Raw genomic sequence first — 21,232 nt, forward strand, 5'->3', positions numbered from 1 at the left:
CTCAGGAAAGCACTCCTGGAGAAGGAAGGCTGATAGTCCAGTGGGTTGGGGATCAGGCCGGCTGGTCTTAGAAGGAAAACATCCTTCATTTGAGGCCTACTCTGCATTTTCTGCCTCTCAGCTTGTCTTTAAAATGTGAAAATTTTTATTGATTCCCTTCTAGTGCTAATGAGAGAATGACTTTTAAAAAAGGGCTGTGGAAACTTCTGAGGTTAGAAAATGAAAGCATACTCCCTACAGGCAGGCTGACATTGTCATAGCATGGTGGAGGTGTGGCTCCAGGAAGGACCTGGAACTGCAGGCACCACCTCTGCTGACCTGTTGGTCAGTGTGCTGTGTGAATAGCGGGCCTGAGAATGGCAGCTCCATGTGCTGGATTCACTCATCTCCTGCAGCAGAGCTGAGCAAAGGCCCAGAATATGACTCCAACCTAGCTTCTGAGCAGCTGTGCTGGGAGTGCAAGGGCTTCCAAAGCCATGTCTCCAGTCTCCCTTGGGAGAGTAGATCCAAGCAGGTTGTCCCTGGTGTGTGTCTCCACTGCAGTTTGATGGCCTGCCCCTGGAGGAGGAGGTGTTGGAGGGCGATGGGACTCTGGAGAAAGAGCTTGCTATTGACAACATCATCGGGGAAAAGATTGAGATCATCGCGCCAGTGAACTCCCCTTCATTGGACTTCAATGACAATGAGGACATCCCCACCGAGCTTAGTGACTCTTCAGACACTCATGATGAAGGTGGGCATTTGCACATAAGTTCAGAGTGGACCTTTGAAGGCTTGAAGGAAGTCTCTATGTGAGGACTAGAGTTACCCTTCTGGACTAGAGGGAAAGGCATTGCTGAGTCAGTGGACTTTGGAGACTCCCCTTCTCTCTGATGACTCTATTTTTTGTTTGTTTGTTTACAGATATATATTTTTAAAAAATTTTCAATCTGTTCTTTTTAGATACACATGACAGAAGTGTATTTTGACATATCACACATAACTTCCCATTCTTGTGATTGTACATGATATAAACTCCATATGAACTTAGGAAAGTTATACTATATTCATTCTACTGCCTTTCCTATTCCCTTCCCCTCTCCCTTTTCTTTATTCCCCTCTGTCTAATCCAGTGAACTTCTGTTCTTCCCTCCACACCCCTCATTGGGTGTTTGCATCCGCATATCAGAGAGAACATTCGGCCTTTGGTATTTGGGGATTGGCTTATTGCACTTAGCAAGATAGTCTCTAATTGCTCTAAGTAAATGCTTCTTTCTTTGCTCCCACATAGACTTAGCTCCCAGGACCTAACATGGGAACATGCTCCTTCTTATATTCCATGGGGAGAATAGTAGTATTCCAGTAGTCATTAATAATGTTAGTTGATGGTTCTCTTCCACTGAATTGGTAGTAGTATATTTCTACTGAGTAGACAAGAGTACCCTTGTTCATCTGTAGACAGTCTCTCCTAGAGGGCCCCTGCAATGGCTTTCTAACTTTTGACTGGTTTACCTACCCAGACCTAGGCTCCAGGGCTAGGACAGATGCCTGCACAGGTTGGGTACCACCTAATACCAGAGGTGCCATTCACAACATTCTCCCCCCTGTGCCAATATAATGCCTCATTTGTATATTCCTAGGCACTATCCCTATATGATTTTGCTGCTGTGACTAAAGGATTTGACCAGAACAACTATAGAGTTGTTTAAAGTAAAATAAATAAAGTTTATTTGAGGGCTCACAGTTTCAGAGGTCTTAGTCCATAGAAGGCTGGCTTCATTCCTTGGGGTTTGAGGTGAGGCTGAACATCATGATGGGAGAGGGTGGCAGAGGGAAGCAGGTCACATCACGGTGAACAAGAAGCAGAGAGAGACTCCACTTTCCATATAAAAAATACATACCCCATAGCCATGCTCCAAATTAACCAGTTCCTCAAGTTGCACCCCACCTGCCTCCAGCTACCACCCAGTTAATCCCTTCAGGGATTAATTCACTGATTATGTTAAGACTCATAATCCAATCATTCCTCATCTGAACCTTCTTTCATTGTCTCACACATGAGATATTGGGGGACACCTCACATCCAAACCATAACACTGTCCTTCTCTGGATCCCAGGCTGCCCGAAATGTCAGCCTCCTACCTGTCAGCCCATGCAGGTGCAGACATTAGGGACTGTGGGGTGCTGGAAACTTGGGAGGAGCATGTAGACTTAGTGGCTCACCTGTACCCTCAGGCACCTTCTTCTGTAACAATAAATATTCAGAACATTACAGGTGAGATTCTCTGGGTCGCAGAGGAATATGCTCTGCAGGTTGTCTGTCATGGATTACGTTCCAGGTGGGTACAGCATCCCTGAGAACTGAGGAAGCATCACTTTGGGAACCCTTCTTTACTTTGCTCTGTGTGTCTGTCCCTTTGACTCATTCTGATCTATATATCATATATATATGTGTGTGTGTGTGTGTGTGTGTGTATATATATATATATATATATATATATATATATATATATATATATATTGTTGTTGTTATAATAAATCTATGATGATTTTTTTAAAAGAGGAGGTATTGACATCATGGGGGACATAAGCTGCCTATGTATTTAGAAGTCATAGCCCACCAGGCCAACCCAGGCCTTGGATGCTTTTCTATAAACAGATATTTTTAGTAACCACCCGTGCTAGTGGTTACTCTGTCATTTGTTGTCAATTGTGCCTAACTTAGTAGACTCTGAGTAACCCATCCTTTAGAATTCAGATACCCTCAGGAAGTAGTCAGTTGTTTGAATTTTAGTCTAAGATCCACTTGCTTTGGGAGATTTGAAAACGTAGAACCATATACAACCATGTTGCCCCACAGTAACACTGGCTACATATATAAAGGCCTTCTCAGAGTAAAGTGCACAGAGGTGTTGGAGCATCCTAGTTTGTGTACATAAACTATAATGTTTGTACAAAGACCAAATCATCGAATGGCTCATTTCTCAGACCATTTCCTATAGTCAAGTGACCTGTGACTATAGTACATTCCCAAACTCTTTGCAAAGGATGAATGGAAAGTGTGTCAATTAAAGTAAAGAGTGTGCGTCTCAGCTTGACAGAAGCAAAGTCATAAACAGAGGCCGTGGGCTCAGCCTACCTGACCCTTGGTGGCAGTGTGTGCATTAGCCACAGAGACATTAGTGCTCTGGGAATGTCCCTCGGGCCCCCTCCCTTCTCTCATCCCCCTCTAATCCCTGGTAATCTTTTATGTGCAGGGGAGGTCCAGGCCTTCTATGAAGACCTGAGTGGCCGGCAGTACGTGAATGAGGTTTTCAACTTCAGTGTGGACAAGCTGTATGACCTTCTCTTCACCAACTCGCCCTTCCTGAGGGATTTTATGGAGCAGCGGAGATTCTCTGGTCTGATTTGCAGGGCTGGCCCCTCCCTGACTATTCACCCTCCCTCCCTCTGCATTCTCTCGCTTCTCCTTCCTCTTTTCCCTCTCTTCCTATGCAACCCACCTTTCCAGGGTACCTTCTGGCCCAGACCCCCCCTCTTTCTGGCCTTACATGTTGCTGGAGCTCCCTCAGGGCCCTGTTTTCCTCTGTTCCCTCAGTGCTGTGTTTTTACATATGCCCTTGTCCTTCAAGTATCAAGAACTTGCCAGTGATCAAGACTTATTACACGTCTTGGTCTCTGCTCTCTGCCTTCATGGGGCTCACTGTCTAGTCAAGGGCAGCAGTGCTCCCTCACCAGAAGCCACCCTCTCTTTGCCAGGCACCTTGCATTATCTCATTCAGCCCTCATACCTGCCTTGTGTACAAAGTATTAGGTTCCCCCCACATGATGACCTTTCAGGACACTAAAACCCATGCTGTTATTATTCTCCTACCTAATGTAATTACAAGGGGCAGAGCCAGGATTCATATCTAGGACTCTGGGGTTCATGCTTTGACCCTCCCTGTTCCTCTCTCATTCTCTCCCCACATTTCTTCCCACATCAGGGACATAGCACCGACCTAGCAGGACTGCTAAGCCTCTTGCTCTGAGAAAAAGCATTGGGGGTAACTGTGAGCCCCTCTGCCAGGAGGGAACATGCTGAGAACACGGGAGGTCAAACCCTAGAGGCAAGGACTTGTTCCCAAGGGATCCCAGGCCCTTGCCACAGTAACTCCAGTGTTGCTAGCACCCCCGCAGGTGGCCCCAAGACCTCCTGCCCCAGCCTAGGGAACAATCAGCATTCTGGAGCCCTGTGTAGAATTTCGGCAATGCTACAATGAGCCTCTTTTTGCTCTGACTCCCCCTCCTCCTGCCCTCCCTCCAGGCCCTCAGGCTCCCATTGGCTTCCTTTGGGGGGCCTGTCTAGTCAGCACAGAAGGAGGAGTTCAATGGGGAGATTCGGGTGTGGGGAGCAATGCTACTTTCCCTCCCTCACTTCAGGGCCCTTCTCCACCCTCAGATATCATCTTCCATCCATGGAAAAAGGAAGAGAATGGAAACCAGAGCCGAGTGATTCTTTATACCATCACCCTTACCAATCCCCTAGCTCCCAAAACTGCCACTGTCAGGGAGACACAGGTGAGCAGGAAGAAGGCAGAGGCAAAGGAGAATGGGCTGGGAAGTCCTGCTCTGGTGTGAAGGGTGAGGGCTGGTGTACGGGGGACGGCTCTGGGTGCAGGTGTGCTTTAACACCCATCTGGATGGCAGCACCTTGCCAGCTCTGAGGCCACCCTTTCCCACGGTTCTGCATCTTCTGTTGCAGGGTGTGGGTGGGGTGGGGAGGTGGGAGAAACCACTCCTCCTCTTGCTTCTTTCCAGTGTTGGCCAGTGAACTTTTTCTCCCCACAGACCATGTACAAGGCAAGCCAGGAAAGCGAATGTTACGTGGTAGACGCGGAAGTCCTCACCCACGACGTGCCCTACCACGACTACTTCTACACCATCAATCGCTACACGCTCACTCGCGTAGCCCGGAACAAGAGTCGACTCAGGTGGGTGTGTGGGGCCCAGAGGGTTCAGATGGGTTCTTTATGTCACACAACGTTCATTAGCTCCCTAGGGAGAAGGAGGATCCTTCTGGGTCTTGATTCTACCTGCTGGCTCTTGATTCTATCTTCTCTCTGAAGCCTTCTGTGACTTCCCATCTCCCCGTCCTGACAGTTCCTTATTCTCTCCACCATGTATCCCTTCATCACTCGTACATCTCTGTAATGAGACCTTTATCACCACCACTGTTTATTGATTGGCTGTGCTTTACATGTTACTATGTAGGAACCTTAACTACATTCATTAGAATCTTTAGAATGGCCCAAGGAGGCAGATTTATTCTCACATTCAGATATATAACTTTGCCAAGAATCATGTTCCCAGTTAACACTGAAACTCAGCTCTTAGAAACAAAAGCCTGGGTTCTTTCCCATGTCACAATTTCCTGTTTGCCTCCCCTGCTGGACTTTTAGCTCCACAAGAACAGGAGTTCCAGCACCCCCCCACCTCCCTACCCACAACCTGGTTCCCGGCTTGTAGCACTGGGCATGCTCATGAGAGTCCAGGAAGTGTTGTTTGAATGAGTTCTGGGCACTCAGAGAAAGAAATTTAGACCCTGAAATCATAAGAAGTGTGTTGTCTAATTGAAAAGTCACCTGTATCATAGACCAAATTCTTTTGATTTTTAAGGAGCAAGAAACTCATTGATGTAGTTCAAATAAAATGGGAGTTTAGTAACAGGTTCTGCAAAGATCTCTTGGGAGTTAGAAAAAGCTCAACATCTGAACCTCAGGAACACCCTGCATCTTTCTTAACCTCTTAGGTGTTGCTTTTATTTTGGAGTGCTGTGGAGAGGAGCATTTGTGCTGCTTGCCTAACCTAAGCCTTTCTTCTCTTTTCCTTTTCTCTCACCTCTCTCCTGTTTCTCCTGTCCTTTGTCCACCCACCCCCACCAAGAGTCTAGGTTTCTTAGTTCTACTTTCCTCAGATCTTTCAAATGCATGTCCCATCTATGCACTCCACAGAGAGCTAGCTTTGACCTTTGTAGGAAAGTGCTCATACTTCATCTAGTGACTAGGTCTTGAGCATCAGGCTGATGTGGAGGCAGCATCCCTGAGGGGATAAGCAGAGCAGGTAGTCTTAAACATGGGGTATACGAGCTGGGAGAATCTGTTGACAGAGGCTCGTGCCCACGGAGAACGAAAGGAGCAAGACTGTGTATAGTAAGGAAAGAGCTCAGTATTCCAGAGGTAGGGGCAGTAGCATGACCAGTGACTGGGGAAGGGACTACCTGAGAAGAGCAAGAGCTGGTGAGGTCTTGGGTGCAATGGAGAAGCAGGAACTGGGGCCAGGAGCAGAAGACACTCTTACAGGTGGAAGTAATGAGACCCCAGAGCCTGACTTGTATTTGAAGGACTCAGCTTCAGCTCTGAACCTTCCCTTGGCTAGCTGGCAGCCTGCTTGGCACCCATCTGGAGCCCCCTGGATGGAAGCCATGTGGCAAAATGAAAGAATTCTGGGTTTGGAGTCTGAAGCCCTTGTTGTTAGCCTTTGACCTGCTTAAATATTCTAAATTTCAATTTTCTCAACTATAAAATGAGAATAAATCCCAATGACCTCAGAGGATAGCCAAGGAGATGAGATACGATGGAGGTGAAAGGACTTTTGAATATGTAAAGTGCAATACAAACGTGAAACTGCCTTTGCCTTAAACATGAACTTACCTTTCCCGGCAGAGGAGGGTCCACCTAGGAAATGACTTGTCTTGTTTTTGGCTTGTCCCTCAGGGTCTCTACAGAGCTGCGATACCGAAAACAGCCCTGGGGGTTAGTAAAAACCTTTATCGAGAAGAACTTCTGGAGTGGGCTGGAGGACTACTTCCGCCATTTAGGTGGGTACTACCCTCATTGTTGCTGGTTGAACTGCAGGACCTGGGTGACCTGTATGGTTGTCACCATTCAGCACGTGGGCCCCTGGCACGTGGCAGGGGAATGAGAAACTGAGATAACAGAGTAGTTTTGTGTGATCTTTATATTTGCCCCCTAAAATGGATACCAAATTTGGCATGTAAGTGAAATGTGTGCATTTTTTCAAGAGACTAGTCTATCATTTTATGAGATCATTAAGGCAGCTATAATATCCCCCTGACATGAACCCCTAATCTAGTGATACTGGTAGTAATTGTGTTATAAGAAGGATCTGAAAATTGCCTATGGATGCATCTATTTAGAAGGTGTGTAATATGCCCCAAATTACACACATGTGGATGTAGACATTGGGACATGGCTCTATTGAACAATCCAGAAGAGGGGTTTGGGCAGGGTTAGGATCCAGAAATGCCTCCCACTGGTATCCATGAGGATCACTGTACCCACCTGGCCAACTTTGGAGGGTAATATAGGAAAAATGTTTCCTGTACTCCTTCTGGAGGCAGGTATGTGAAGGTGGCCTCTGATGTGGCCCTGTTGTCTGTGCTAGAGAGTGAGTTAACCAAAACAGAGAGTACCTACCTGGCTGAGATGCACAGACAGTCTCCCAAGGAGAAGGCCAGCAAGCCCCAGACCGTGCGGAGGAGAAAGCGTCCCCATGCCCACCTGCGGGTACCTCACCTGGAAGAGGTAATGAGCCCCGTCACCACACCCACCGATGAAGATGTGGGCCACAGGATCAAGCACGTGGCAGGTGTGTTCCAGTTGGGGACAGTGGTGTGGGTTGGGTTTTGGGCAGGAGCTACATGCCCCTGCCAGGGCACAAATGTGAACACTCCTTTTGCACCTTGGGTGTAATTTGTATATGATTCATGTGTAACTCACTAAATCTGAGGCTCCTCATGCTCCATCTACTTCTCCTTGCCGGTTAAGTTCCTCAGCTTCACTGAACCCTTACATGTACTCTGCTTAACAAAAGTTGCCTTTGGGCTTATGACACCTAAGCTCTATGGCTATCTGTGTAGGCTCATGTATGCAGCCTCCACATTCTCGGGAAATACACTAAGAAGCTGAAACCCAGATCCTAGAGATGAATTCATTATTACGAAGGTCAAGGAGTCCAAAATAGTCAAGGGTCTGCCCACGAAGGCTGTGTACTCCCCCGGTAGCTCCTCCTCTTCCCATCCAGCCTTTCACAGCCTCATGTCTTTACTCAGTCATGGAAACATGGGGTGATAAGGGGCCTAGAGTGATGAATGCCATATTTCATAAACCGTGCTCCACATGTACCTGTGAGTTCATCAGCTCTACATGGGGACAGGGAAGGAGGCGGAGGAAGAGAGGAGAGTGCCAGTCTTCCATGTCCCTTAGTCTCGCCCAGAGCACTCCCATGGGTATATGTTTTACACAGGAAATTTCAACTACTGTTGCATTTTAATAAACTGATTCTCAGGTCGCCTGACTTGCCCAGCATTGTGTTATCCAGGAATTTAGGGCTGGAAGCAGCTGCATCTAGTCCTTTCCCAGAGCTGTTTCCTCTTCCTTAGGCCAAGACCACTGTCCTACATCATTATATCTTAGCCACACAGATCTACTGATTTTCTCATTTGCTTAGTGGTTACCTGAACCAACCCCTGACCTTGCCCTTGAGGGGCTTATCTCCTGTTGCAGGGCTGGGCATAGCCACCATACCCATCAGCAGCACCATGGACCCCTCCCTGATGTTTCTTGCCTGACCATTATGTCAGCAGTTAGTAAACTTGTGGGCCATGACAATGGCAGCGTATTTATTCTCCCACAGGTTCCACGCAGACACGACATATCCCCGAAGACACTCCCAACGGTTTCCACCTGCAGAGTGTGTCTAAGCTGCTGCTGGTTATCAGCTGTGTGTAAGGAACTCTTGGCTGTCCTCCCATCCCTGCCCCAATGCCTTCCCTTTCCTGACTGGTGCAGGAAAATCATCTCCCATATCTCAAAGCATTTATTTAGTACCTTTTCCCCTGTTTTTTCTCTTTTCTTTATTTCTCTCTTTTTTTTTTTTTTTTAATCCTCCATTGTTCTCTGCCTGGATCAGTTACTTAGTCTGTCATTTCTCACCTCTTTGCTTCTTTTTTCTCTATTTTACTCAGCACTAATGCTGGTCTTCTAGGGGGAAAAAATGCTGTATGTAGCATCCATGCCCTTGAGGAACTCAGTGAGTGAAAGAGATAGGGCATTTGGACTTCTGCACAATAGGATAACTGCTAACATAGCTGCTAACATAGAGAGACTACAGAACACTTTAGGCATCCAGTCATTTGCAAGAGATGTTCTGACTGCCTGCTCTGTACCAAGCATTAGAACCATGTATTCATGAAGCCCATGCTTTGGTGGGGCAGCCAGAAGAAATCAGTGACTACAGCACAGGAAAAGTAGATGCTTATTTTAATATACATGGTTTATAATTGCTATGACATTATGAAACCAAAGGTTCAAGAACTTGCATAGAAAGTTACTGAGTTAGGTAGGTGGGAAGTTGAAACAAGTGAAGACATAAGATAGGAGATCGCAACTAACGATCTGATGGGCAAGTGTATGCCATCACTTGCCCAGGATTTTTTAAACCATTTCAAGCAGGAAGCAGCTAGGACAGCTAAAGAGAGCTCTTCTGCTTGCCATTGCCTGGCATCCTACCCCTTCCTTGTGGGGGTGAGCTATATAAGAGAGTGTAGGTGCCATGGGGGTGGGTGGGAAACATGACAGCTAACCAGACGTGGGCTCTATTGAGCCCTGGGCACCTGACCATCTCAAGTTTAATTTTGCTTCTATAACTTCCCCAGCCATTCCTGAAATAGGAAGGTAGAGCAATTTGGACAGTGTTATCTTCAAGGAAAATCTAGAGGAAACCCACAAGAAACATGGTCAAATTTATATTATGGCAATATGGCCAATGGATTAGAGAAGAAAAGATTGGAGGCAGGCAGGTCCACTGAGTAAATCACAGTGATATAACTGAGAGAGTCTGTCAGACTGAGGTGAGGGACTAGATCTGAGAGGTTCCAGAAGGGAAAGACTCATTAACCATTTGGTTATATTTTTGATATGCTCCTGATTCAAGGAAATCTAATTGGTTGTATCATTAACAAAAATGTGGAATTAGTGGAAAATTGTCAGAAAAGACACTTTGGGGCTCCACGTATGTCGAAATACTTCAGGTTATCCAGGTGGAGGTGGCAGGTACCTGTTGATATGGACCTGCCACTTATGAGACAACTGTAGGCTGCAGCCACAGATTAATTTTCCCTGGCATTAAAGCCATGGGTGCAAATGACACCATTCATGCAATGTATGGTATGTTATGGAGGCAGGGCCAAGGATGACCCTCGGGACTCCTGACAGGAGAAAACCCCTTGAGGAGCATGAGGAACCTTCTTAGTAACCTTTCTTGAATGAATAACATAAAAGTAGTCTTTTGACTCTAAGAAACCAAGACATCATTGCAAAATTAAGTTCAAAGACAACTGTAACCAGTGAGATTCACGTTTAGCAACACTAATTTAATGTGATTCTGGCATTTTTCATTTAAAACTGTATGTCTGGTATTGGATTTTATTAAATGGAAAACCACAACATCTAGTCCTGGAGTTAAGCTGTCTCTGCATTTTGACTTGACTTCATCAGATAGCATGATATTAACTAGCTTCTGGGCTTTGTTTGTTTAGGATAATAATCAGACTTCTAATTGAACATAATAGGAACCAGGCTTAGGGTCTGGTGAGAGCCAGCCAGAATGTGAAACAGACTGGCATGGCACCAATTGTCCCTGTGTCTGGCAGACTCCTGCCACCATCCACCTGCCATGCAGTGACTCAGCCTCCCACCTCTTTTCTCTGTTTAGACCACTGCAGAACCTCCAGCTAGACAGCACATGGGGGTGTCCCTTGACCTTTACTTTGCACAGTCAGAATTATAAACAGTAACCCACACGCAGGCAGGAAGATCATGTGCGGCACTTGAAGAGGTGGGCGGTCAGATGATCCAGTGTGTGCTAATATATGGACAGACTGGATTACTGAAATGCAGCATGGAATTTAAAAGCTCTCATGTAGAACTCAGAATACCTCCAGGGATTTGCAGCAACCACTAGAAGGAAGACAGAGTTCCATAAGGCCAGAAACACCAGTGAGAAATACAGACTTCCCCTCAGGTACACATGGAAAAGCCTAGCTAGCCTGAGCATTTCTTTCTCCTTTGCCGTTCTTTTTTTTGCCTGTTTGTTTTACCTTTCCTTTTTTATCCTCTTCTCTCTTCCTATGTGTATCTATACCTCCTCCTTTCATGATAAGAGCCACCCCTTGTGATGGGCTTACTGTATGCCAGTGTTTTTGACATACATTTCACTCATGGATCAGCCCCAGTGGGGTAGGTATTATTGTCCTGATTGAGAAAACTGGGTTTCAGAGAAGCTAAGAAGTTTGATTAAAAGTTAAGAAATAATGGGTTGAGCCAGGATTTGTCCCCAGTGTTCGATATCTATGGGTCCTCTCTTTACCTGTCTTTCTCCATCCTATGAGCTTCTGTCACAAAATGACCTTCAGGCAGCCATGGAGGCCAAGAGAAGACAATTTACACAGTGTCCCTGTAACTCTCCATTCTCCACGGGGCCCTCCATCCCCTAGTTATCCTCACTCCTCCCTGTCTCTGGCCCAGACTCTGGGAGGCCTCAACTGGTCCCTTCTGGAGCATGGCAGGTGCGGGGAGGGAACATGGCAGCCTCAGGGAAGTTCGGTCAGCACCTGTAAGGCATATCTGGGAAGAGCTAGAGATCCCATTGAAATTCTTCCTTCAGTTCCACCCTTCATTTGTGTCCTAACATTGGGTCCATGGGGAGAATCTTTTCTTAATTCAGCACCTGCAAAATACCAAGGGTCACCGTGCTGTGCTCTCTTGCTCTTTCCTTGCTGGGTCTCCTCATCTGTCATGTCTTTGCTGCTCGTATTTCCTTCTCACATAGGCTTACTTGCCGTCTGGCTCAGTTCAGGTGCAGTTTCCTCCTTCCCCACACTCCTGTTTCTAACCTCTGCCTCCTCCCCATTTTTCTTCCTTGCTCCCATTAGGATCTGTTTCAGGTACTGGCTCTATGATTATTCCCTTTACTCCCTCATCTTTTTTCCACTCCACCTTACATCTCTTCCCACAGGCACCCAGATTCCGGGTGTCTATATGTCCTCCCTTCCTGATGCCTTCACACCATACCTCTCTCCATGGCTTCAGTGGTGTGCCCCAACCCCTCCAGATGAGGCTGCTTCTCTCTCTCCCCCTGCACTCACTGCATCCCTCTGGCTCACTCACTCATTTGCTGCAATGCTTTGGATGACCCAGTGGGCAGGCACGGAAGCCTCTGGGATGGGGGAGATCCCTAGCTCCTATTCCGTCTCATTATCATTGCTTGTCTCCCATGTCTCCCTCCTAGTCTGGTGCTGCTGGTCATCCTTAACATGATGCTCTTCTACAAGCTCTGGATGTTGGAATACACCACCCAGACCCTTACTGCCTGGCAGGGTCTAAGGCTCCAAGAAAGGTAATCCTGCCTCCACCCTCTCCTGGCCCCCATCTCTACCCCACCCAGGCTGAGTCCTGCCTCCTGCCTCCCCTGGGACTGACTGCCCCATTGCCCTTGCTCAGGAGATAACCCTTTGGGTTATCCCTATAGTTTTCATCTACTTCCAATTTGGGGCACTGGGGACTCAGAGGCAGGAAGCAGAGGACAAAGCACTCTGATGTGACTCTCTGTCCTTTAGGGGTCTGGGAGCACAGGAGAGTCCGCTGAGCATAACTCCAGCTGCTGGGGCACCCCTTCTTCTACCCCACAGGTTACCCCAGTCTCAGACAGAATGGGCCCAGCTCTTAGAGTCCCAACAAAAGTACCATGATACTGAGCTCCAAAAGTGGAGGGAGATCATCAAATCCTCAGTGATGCTCCTAGACCAGGTGAGATGCCCCGCCTTCTCTGCTTCCCCTAGTTGAGATAAAGATCCTTCCTTTTTGCTCTGAGAAACATCACCACCTCTATCACCAGCCTTCCATTGATATTTTCCTCTCCTTCATTCTTTTCCCTGGCCATTCACTATTCTAATGTTAAAGCCCTTCCTGAATAGGCTATTGGAAACAGAGGTACATTCCCCAAAATAACAATTAAAAAAAAAAAATACATTGGATTTGTAGCAAGAAGACTTTTTTTTTTTTTTTTGTAGGTTAGATGGAAGGAGTACTTATTTATTTACTTATTTTGGTAACCTATAGTCATCGAACAGGCATTAAAAAACAAACTCCCCTTTTACAGAGATTCGTCTTCCCAGAGGACATATCTAATTCCTTTTCATCTATACCATCCCTTCTCTGACCCTCAAAGGCCCTGTACCAAGAAGATGACTATTATGTCTTTACTTGACATTTTTTTAGTACAATTGCCTGTTTTCCTCAGAAAACCTAAATCCAACTGTTTTAAGAAAATCATCCTATGGCAGGCAAAAAAAAAAAAGAAAAGAAAAGAAAAAATCAATAATTAGCTTAGTTTCCTTGGAAGAAGGAGCTTTCTTCTTCCCTCCAGAAAAATTTAAAAATCTTTTAAAAATGCCCCCAGGGCATTGTCAAGACTTCAGGAATTACCTTTGCTATCAAGAGAATTAGGTAAGTAATAGACCTAGAATTTATCCTGCTACATTAAAATTTCTATTCCCAAAGAGGTGTCATTCTGATGTTTTGTACTTAGCTAGCCCTGAGCTGGAATTCCTGCTTTGCTCTAATTAGTTTTTTGACCTGGAGCAAGAGGTGTTAACATAGCATCAGTTTCCTCATTTATAAAATAGGGATTGTGTCTGTAACTCTGAGAAACTGCCATCAGAATTTGATGGCACCTGGAAGGCACTCACTAACATCAAACCTTACTTCCCCTTCATAGCTTGGTTTTGTGCTGAAATAAGGAGAGATATTCTCAATACAATTAATAAGACCCAATTTAGCATGTTTATTAGAATACCAGATGTAGCTTTGGAGCTATATTTAAGGAGGGCATTTCTGGGGGCAACGTGAGCACACCAGTTTCCAGACATCGGGATCAACAGGCGAAGGGTTAGTTTACATGTAAAACTCCAGAGCTCTGTTACAGCTACAAGTTACAAGGAGTCAAATTTTTGAGTCATCTAATAAAAACAGACTCCTTATGGTTAGAGAAAAGGAGTGGGCTGCTTTGGAGGACTGAGGTTCCAACATTAAAAGTGCTTAAGAATCACAAGATGATGTTGGACAAGGAATGTAAAAATTAAATGGGAGGCAGTTTGGAATGGACACCCCAGGGATCTCTTCCAATTCTAGAATTTTCATTTTTTATATTTTTGGTTCTGAGGATTGAAATCAGGGCCTGGTGCCCGCTAGGCAAGCACACCCTACCACTGAGCTATACTCCCAGTCCTTCCAACTCTAGAATTCTATTTCAAGGTGGTTCCCCTTCACTGGGACTTGGGCTGTCAGATTCATAGCCTCATGGATGCTATGGTGTGATGGGCCCCTTCTGATTTCCCCACTGGCACTGCCCTATCTAGGCTCCATTCCATGCCACCTGGAGGAGAAAGACGATTGTAAGCCAGAGACAGTCTGGATTTGTTCTGGGCCTTTACAGAAGGCTGAGATTGGAGGAGACAAGGCTGAAAGAACAGTGTGGCAAAGTGTATAAAGACAGGAGACAGAATGTTCTAAATCCATATTAAGGAAGTGTTAGTCTAAAGTGGCTCCTTACAGCAGCCAAAAATGCTTAGAGAAGAGTTTCTTATTTCAGTGGTACTGAGGGTCAAAAATCGCCAAGACATGGCAAGATCTACCTAAGGGCTTTACAATGCTGTCTTAGTTGTCCCTACCCGAGACTGCGCCCCTGGAAACCATCCTGACTTTAGAGTAGCCCTGTGGCAGGTGCTGCTGTATGGAGAAGCCCACTGAGAGCCCAACCTGGGCCTGGGGTGGGGTTCCCTGTCTTGCAGATGAAGGACTCACTCATCAATCTTCAGAACGGCATCAGGTCCCGGGACTACACATCCGAAAGCGAAGAGAAGAGGAACCGTTATCATTGACAAGGCAGGAACAGGGGTGGCTGCAAGAGGCCTGTGCAATACATGTACATAGACCCTATAAATATATATATATATAAATATATATATATACAGAATATAAATATATATTATATACAGATTTTAAAAAGAGATAATGCCTATGTACCCGGGAGAAGGAGCGGGACCTCCCGCCCCCTGTGCTGGCCGGAGCAGCGTTTTCCCTCAGTGGAGGGGCCGAGGAGGGCAGGGACCACCTCTCAGCACCGACCTCCCCTGATCCTCCTCCTCCCATCCTCTGTTCCTCACCCCTTCCCTTGCTGGCCATTCTTGGCTCTTAGAAGGGAAATGTCACTGAGCCAAAGTTATGCCTGTGAAGACCCTTGGGGTCTTGAAAGAAGTCTCAAGGGGGCATTGCTTAAGGTGCTTCATCCCCCAATCCCCTTTTGATTTGTTTCCAAAATAAACAAGAATCTGTTCTTCCCTACCCTCACGTTTCCCCAGATGTTCTCTTGGACACAGAAGCATCAAGGGCAGGAGCCCAATGTAAACTCTCCCGTAGGAGGCCATTGATAATGGACCATGCTAGGAGCCAGGTGGAGAGGACTGTGAAAAGCTAGCAAGGCTGCATTTGTGGGATTGTGCTTGGGAGCTGCAGGCTCCTGAGCGCCTGCATTCTGAAGGGTTTTCTCCTCAATCACCCCTGCACCTTGCTCTGACCTGTGTAGGGTGTGGACCTAATAAGGGCTGGGAATCTGTAATTCTCCCACCCCCTTTCTCTCTGGTCTTCACTCAGGCTGGATCTGGGTGAAGTGTCACTTTTTAGTGCCTAAAGTCCTATTGTTTCTCTGTGCCCTAAGAGCACATTGTTTCTTAGCCAGGGTGGAACATTTTTTGACCTTGTTAAACCCCTTTTAGTGGTTAGAGACAAGTCGGGTCTGTGGCTCTAATTCTTTCACTTTGAGCTGTGAGTTTGATTTTTCTGGATGAAACAGGGTGTCCTAGGCCCTCGAGGGTTTGAGAGAGAGATCACCCTAGCAACCTATGGATTGCAGGGTCTGCCCTAGAATACTGTGTGAGTACGGAGCACCAGTAGCCAAGCCACTCAGTTAGTTATGAACATCATTTACTCTTGGTAAAAACAAGCCTTAATCAGTTGAGATGACTAAGACACTGTGTGTGGTAGAACATCTAGGCCATGAGAGAGAAGGATTTGGTAAGGGTGCATTTGCTTGGGCAAGAAATAGCTAGGCGTATCTCGTCACTGCAATCCTGAGATTCTTGGGTTTGGGAGTGGGATTCTGGTGGGTTTGGGTGCAAATCCTTCCCGGGTTCCTGGCCCCAGAGAGGTAACGAGGTCACTATGGAGTAGAAAGAAGATGGTAGTTAAGGAGCATGAGCTAGCTAGCACCTTTTCAGAGTTGACCCATGAGGGCCCATGCTTTCCTCTGGACTCATGGGCCCTTTCTGGGCACGTTCCTCATCCTTCATACACTCACTTCTGTTTCTCCTTATGATGACCAGGGGAGTCCTGCCAGTCCTGGGCACAGCTCATGGAAAACTGGTCATTTAAGAACAATAGCCAGTTTGGCCAGAAGAGCTTCCAAACTTGTTCCATCTCTTGTTCCAAAATTACAGATTTTCTCTGTAATTTAGCCCAAACAGAAAGTTAAATCCCTTTCTTAGAATGGCCTGAGCATTTCATTTTAGCCATTTAAAGAATAGTTGTTGACCTTTCCATCTGTCTAAGAATAAGGCCTTGGTATTTCCTCAAGAGCAGAATGAGAAAGCCTGAGGATACTTTCCCAGGTCATCCTTTGAAGAAAAGAGAATGGAAAGGCTCTGGGTGGTCAGCCAGCATTGATATTCCTCTTCTGGAAAAGTAGAGGTGAGGAAAACCATCAGTGTAAGGATGCATATGCCCAGATGACAGCTGGTTACCCCTCAGTTCTTGTCCAGGACTTTCAGAGAAAGACATTGGTGAGGGTCAGGGCCCTTGAGCCCTGAGCCAATAAATGAGGAATGGTACAGATGGATAGAAATTTTCCCCTCGGGGTAGCCAAAGCCAACATTATTACCCAAAACTCTGGCGAACAGCAATTGTAAATTCTTAAATTTATTCCATGCATTATTTATATTTAAGTTATTTGACCACTAAAGATGCCATGGATAGTTTAAGGTGACTTAAAGGGGGTTCATCGCTGAGAGTAAAATGACCAAAGCGTATTTGACCAGAGAGTTCATTGCTTTTGCTTTAACTCTCAGGATCAATCAGAGGAGGAGCAAGGAAGAGGGAAACAGGCTGTTTGAGGAACCCTCCTTTTTTTCTGGTGATTTGAACCCAGGAAAAAATTGTGCACACCAAGAGAACGTCCCCTAAGAGTCATGGCTCTTTCATGAACTCTTTGTTCTAACATTGTTTTGGCTTTTAAATCAGGGTTGGGGGAAAACTATTCACTCCCCTGCAAAATCTTTTCCTCCTTAGTCAATAACTTGCAAAAGAAAAGTGAATTCACCCTTGCGATAAGTCTCGGAGTGAAACAAATACATAAATACTTGGCATTAATTCCTGGCCAGTAGTGTGGTGAGTAGTTGTCTACAAGGGAGCATCAAAGCCACCACTGATTGTGTTATTTCCTCCAGTCAGTGATATCTATATCTATAAATATACAGATACAACACAACTATAGATGAAGATTTTTCCTTTTTTTGCCTGTTTCTCTTGACGTGAGAATGCTGGGGTTACACAGAAGTCTTTCTGAGAGGATTTCACTCAATTCTAAAGAGTTGGCAGAGTTTCTCACCTGTTGAAGCACAGCTACAGGGTCTCAACTTCCACTCCAACTTACAGTGGAGGAATTTGCCAGATTGGCCTCAGAGAGGCCAGTCGTGTCTGCAACCTTCTCCCCCTTCCTGTGCTCCTCCCTGGGACAAGGGAACAATATCCAAGACTAGCAGGATCCTCAACTTGACACTCTCAGCAGGAGAACTGGACTTGTTCTGTGTCATTGGGCAAGTCGCCCCCTGCTGCTGAGCTTCAGTACCCTCCTGTAACAGGAGCCGGCAGGGCTAGATTATTCCTAAGGCAGGTTCTAGCTTTGGCTTTGACTTGGAGGTTAGGCCAGGGCCTGGAAAGGTGGGGCTTTTTCAGACTTGGAAGGTAGAGCTTCTCTGGTATATAGTAGTTAGTAGGGTGGTTTGTGGGTTTCCAAGAAACCCAAGGTATTTAAACTTTTTTTTTTCTTAGGGGATAAGAGGGCTAGGGAAACCCAGTGGCAGAGAGAGTATTGCTCAGTATTAACCTACGAGGGAGTTTCTTTATTGGCCTAGTTTTAGTCTGAGAAGGGAACTTTCTTTGAACCCTCTCGAAGCTGGGAGGAGAAGGATAATGGTGAGAAGAGCACCATCTTCAGCTGAGTTCATCTGCCATCTTTGGCACTTTGAAGCCTTTCATCTCTATACCCTTCCTCCTCATGGACAGAGGAGTCAGTGGAGAAAAGCCATTTCCTGTTCTAACTTTTCTCTTTGGCACAAACAAATCCATGTTGGGGTTGGTTGAAGTATGAGGCTTGGCTAAAGGCTTGGGTTGTTTTGGGCACTGGCAATAAGAACTTGGGATTGCAAGGAGTGGGGTGGACCAAGAGACTTCAAGGAAAGCTATCTCAGAAGTGGATTATTTCCATGTCCCTGTCGCCCACTCCCACTTGGACTGTACAAATTGCCTTTGCAAGCAGCGTTTCTAGGATCAGATCTTGGAGAAATGAATAAGGGAAGAATATTTCTGGATTGCTTGCAGTCTCAGAAGGGTCCTTTCTGTGCCATACCATGACACTTTTGTAGCTCTGCAGGGCATTCAAAGATAGCCTGTTCCCACTAGGGCCCCCAGGAGAAATAGCACTTTTCTCTCTTCTCCCAGGAGGCAGGGCTGTGGTCTCCCTCCCAATACCCCTAGACCCCACCTGCCTACTCTAGTAGGAATCTCAAGGATGTTCTTCTGACTCTTTCCCTGCTCCTCCCATCTCTAGGCTGTGGGACAATCATCCCATTTACCCCTTGACATTGACATCCTCGACCCTCATCCCCCAACCTCCAGCAGGCTGGCCCTACTCCCTTCCACCTCTGTCTTCTTCCAGAAGATGCATTTTGAGTCCAAGAGGAGTGTTTTTCTGGAAGGCCATCATTCAACGCCCCTGCTTCCCTGATGTGGAGCAGGAATTTGCACATGGTGTAGAGAGCTCCCCCTCCCACCTCTCTGCCCAGCCTTGTTACCTCACTCCTGCTCCGGCCATGGCTGTGATGGGCCCAGCCAGCTCCCTGTCTTGGTGTTGTGTGTGACAGCTCAGGGGTCTTGTGACTCAAGGTCCTCAGCAGGCCTGGGAGCCCGGATTGGAGCCTTGGCTGCTGGTGAGAAGCACCTTGCCTGCCAAGATTTGCTGATGCCAGACGATCTCCCCAACATTTGAAGGCCTAAAGGACATTGTCATCTCTGCCCCTTGGCCCTCCTTGCTTCTCTCAACACAATAAGACATTGCAGAAACAAAATGGCGGCCTATGCTTCAGGCACGACAGCAGGCTCTGTCTGGGGACTTGGCCCTGGGTTTGTGTGCCGTGTGCAGAGATTGCACAGTAAAAGCAACCATTTTTGCCAACAAGAATGTGTGGCTCCCCACATTCCCCTACCCTGCACTCTAGGGCCAGACCACTCTCTGCATGGACCAGACCATCTTCCCAAACCCATGGTGCTTTTTTTCCCCCCACTCAACCTAGACTCCAAGGTGGGGAGGGATGAATCAGAGGCCTTAGTGGCCCCTGGATAATCCTGACATGGGGTGGAGTGGGGTGAGGCAGTGGGAGCAGCCCCTAATACTTGCACTGGGCCATATGTGGGAAGGCTTATTGCAATTGAGTTGTCTGGCCATCTGTATTTGGATCTATAACTGTACTTTGCCTGGCGCTGTGCGCAAGGTCTGAAAACTTACTGCTAGTACCTAGAACCATACAAGGCTACCTAGCCAAATATTAATGTAAAGTAGCTAGAGCCATGGAAGTACAGTATGAATTAAAAGAAAAAAAAAAGTATTGAATTCCAAATAATGAATAGTGTGTGTGTTTATTGCTTGATTCATCAGTTCCCATCATCCCGAATGTTTCTGGTGTTCTCAGCTATGCTCACAGCACATCCTGAAGGTGTGTGTGTGGGCGGTCATGCAGGTTCACGCACAGCCATCCACCTCCAGGCAGGAAAGCAGCTTGATCAAGTGCAATGGAGAAGTTTTGGAATCACACCTGAGTACAGATTGCAGCATCACTATTTACCAGCCATGTGGCCTTGGGCTCCAGTTGTCACTCCAATCCTCATTGTTTTAAAAGTAAGACATATATTAAAAAGAACACATGCATCTCTTGGTATGGTGGCTGGTATTGTACTAGGATAATTTTTAATCTCCATCAGTAGTATTGTAGGAGTGTGGTGAACTGTGAATTCTGAAGTTTCTTTTTGTTCTTTTCCCTTTGGGGGATTTTGTCATTTTCCAGGGAGATGGCCACTGGGCGGCAGCTTTATTTTATGCCTCTCTTGCCACAAGTGGTGGGCTGAGATCCAGTATGGCCCTTGCTTCATAGCTTCTTCCTGCGCAGTTAGCTCCATCTTAGGAAACTTGTTGGATGCTAGAGAAGAAGATATGTTTCTCTGGTATTTTTGTGTTTGGGTAGAAGAGAAAGGGGGCAAGGAAAAGCTAGATCACACATTTAGCATATGTTTTTAATTGTAGATGATTAAATTGTTTTCCCTTCTCTAGGCACATCCAGTTGGGTATAGGAGTTGATACAGATTGGGGGGTTAGGTAGAAACCATGCAGAATGGGGTGCTAGGTAGAAGCTATGCAGTAGTTACACATAGTAAGTAGAGCAAAACCAGAGCCAGTGGCTTTTAGAGACACTTTATTGACATTGTTTAACAGAGTTTACTGAAAAACACTACAAATAGGCATTAGGTTGTTGAGGGATAGGGTGGTGTCGGGAGCAACTTTTCTAGAGTTCAGAAAAAGACTGGCTGTGGAAAATCAAGAAAATGCCATATGAAGGTGATGATGTAGGAAATAGTCCCGTCTGTGCCAAGACTGTTTTCTAATTGTGTTCCACAAACCTACCAGCACACGTCCTTCAATGACTTCTCTCCATATCACATACACTGCCCAGTAGATGCAGTTCTAGCCCAGTAGTGATGGGGAGAAGACAGAGCAATACTGGCTCTGCAGTTTAGCTGGCTTATGACAC

At 46.3% G+C, this 21,232-nt stretch overlaps 1 protein-coding gene across 6 annotated transcripts in view; it reads left to right on the top strand.

The window, feature by feature from the left end:
• Positions 1–20,050, top strand: part of Gramd1b (GRAM domain containing 1B) — a 170,970-nt gene extending 150,920 nt beyond the window's left edge. For 3 of the 6 annotated variants that reach the window (XM_071616791.1, XM_027930511.2, XM_071616793.1), the window contains 10 exons: positions 544–733; positions 3,237–3,380; positions 4,421–4,539; positions 4,810–4,952; positions 6,735–6,838; positions 7,426–7,629; positions 8,677–8,767; positions 12,331–12,438; positions 12,731–12,848; positions 14,891–15,443. In XM_071616791.1, coding sequence (XP_071472892.1) covers positions 544–733; positions 3,237–3,380; positions 4,421–4,539; positions 4,810–4,952; positions 6,735–6,838; positions 7,426–7,629; positions 8,677–8,767; positions 12,331–12,438; positions 12,731–12,848; positions 14,891–14,980 — 1,311 coding nt within the window. In that variant the 3' untranslated portion in view covers positions 14,981–15,443. Of the gene's footprint in view, positions 1–543; positions 734–3,236; positions 3,381–4,420; positions 4,540–4,809; positions 4,953–6,734; positions 6,839–7,425; positions 7,630–8,676; positions 8,768–12,330; positions 12,439–12,658; positions 12,849–14,890 lie in introns of all 6 variants that reach the window. The other 3 variants (XM_027930510.2, XM_071616790.1, XM_071616792.1) reach the window with 2 other exon arrangements.
• The last annotated feature ends 1,182 nt before the right edge of the window (positions 20,051–21,232 follow it).

Source organism: Marmota flaviventris, chromosome 9 (genome assembly GCF_047511675.1).
Source record: "Marmota flaviventris isolate mMarFla1 chromosome 9, mMarFla1.hap1, whole genome shotgun sequence".
Lineage (NCBI taxonomy): Eukaryota > Metazoa > Chordata > Mammalia > Rodentia > Sciuridae > Marmota > Marmota flaviventris.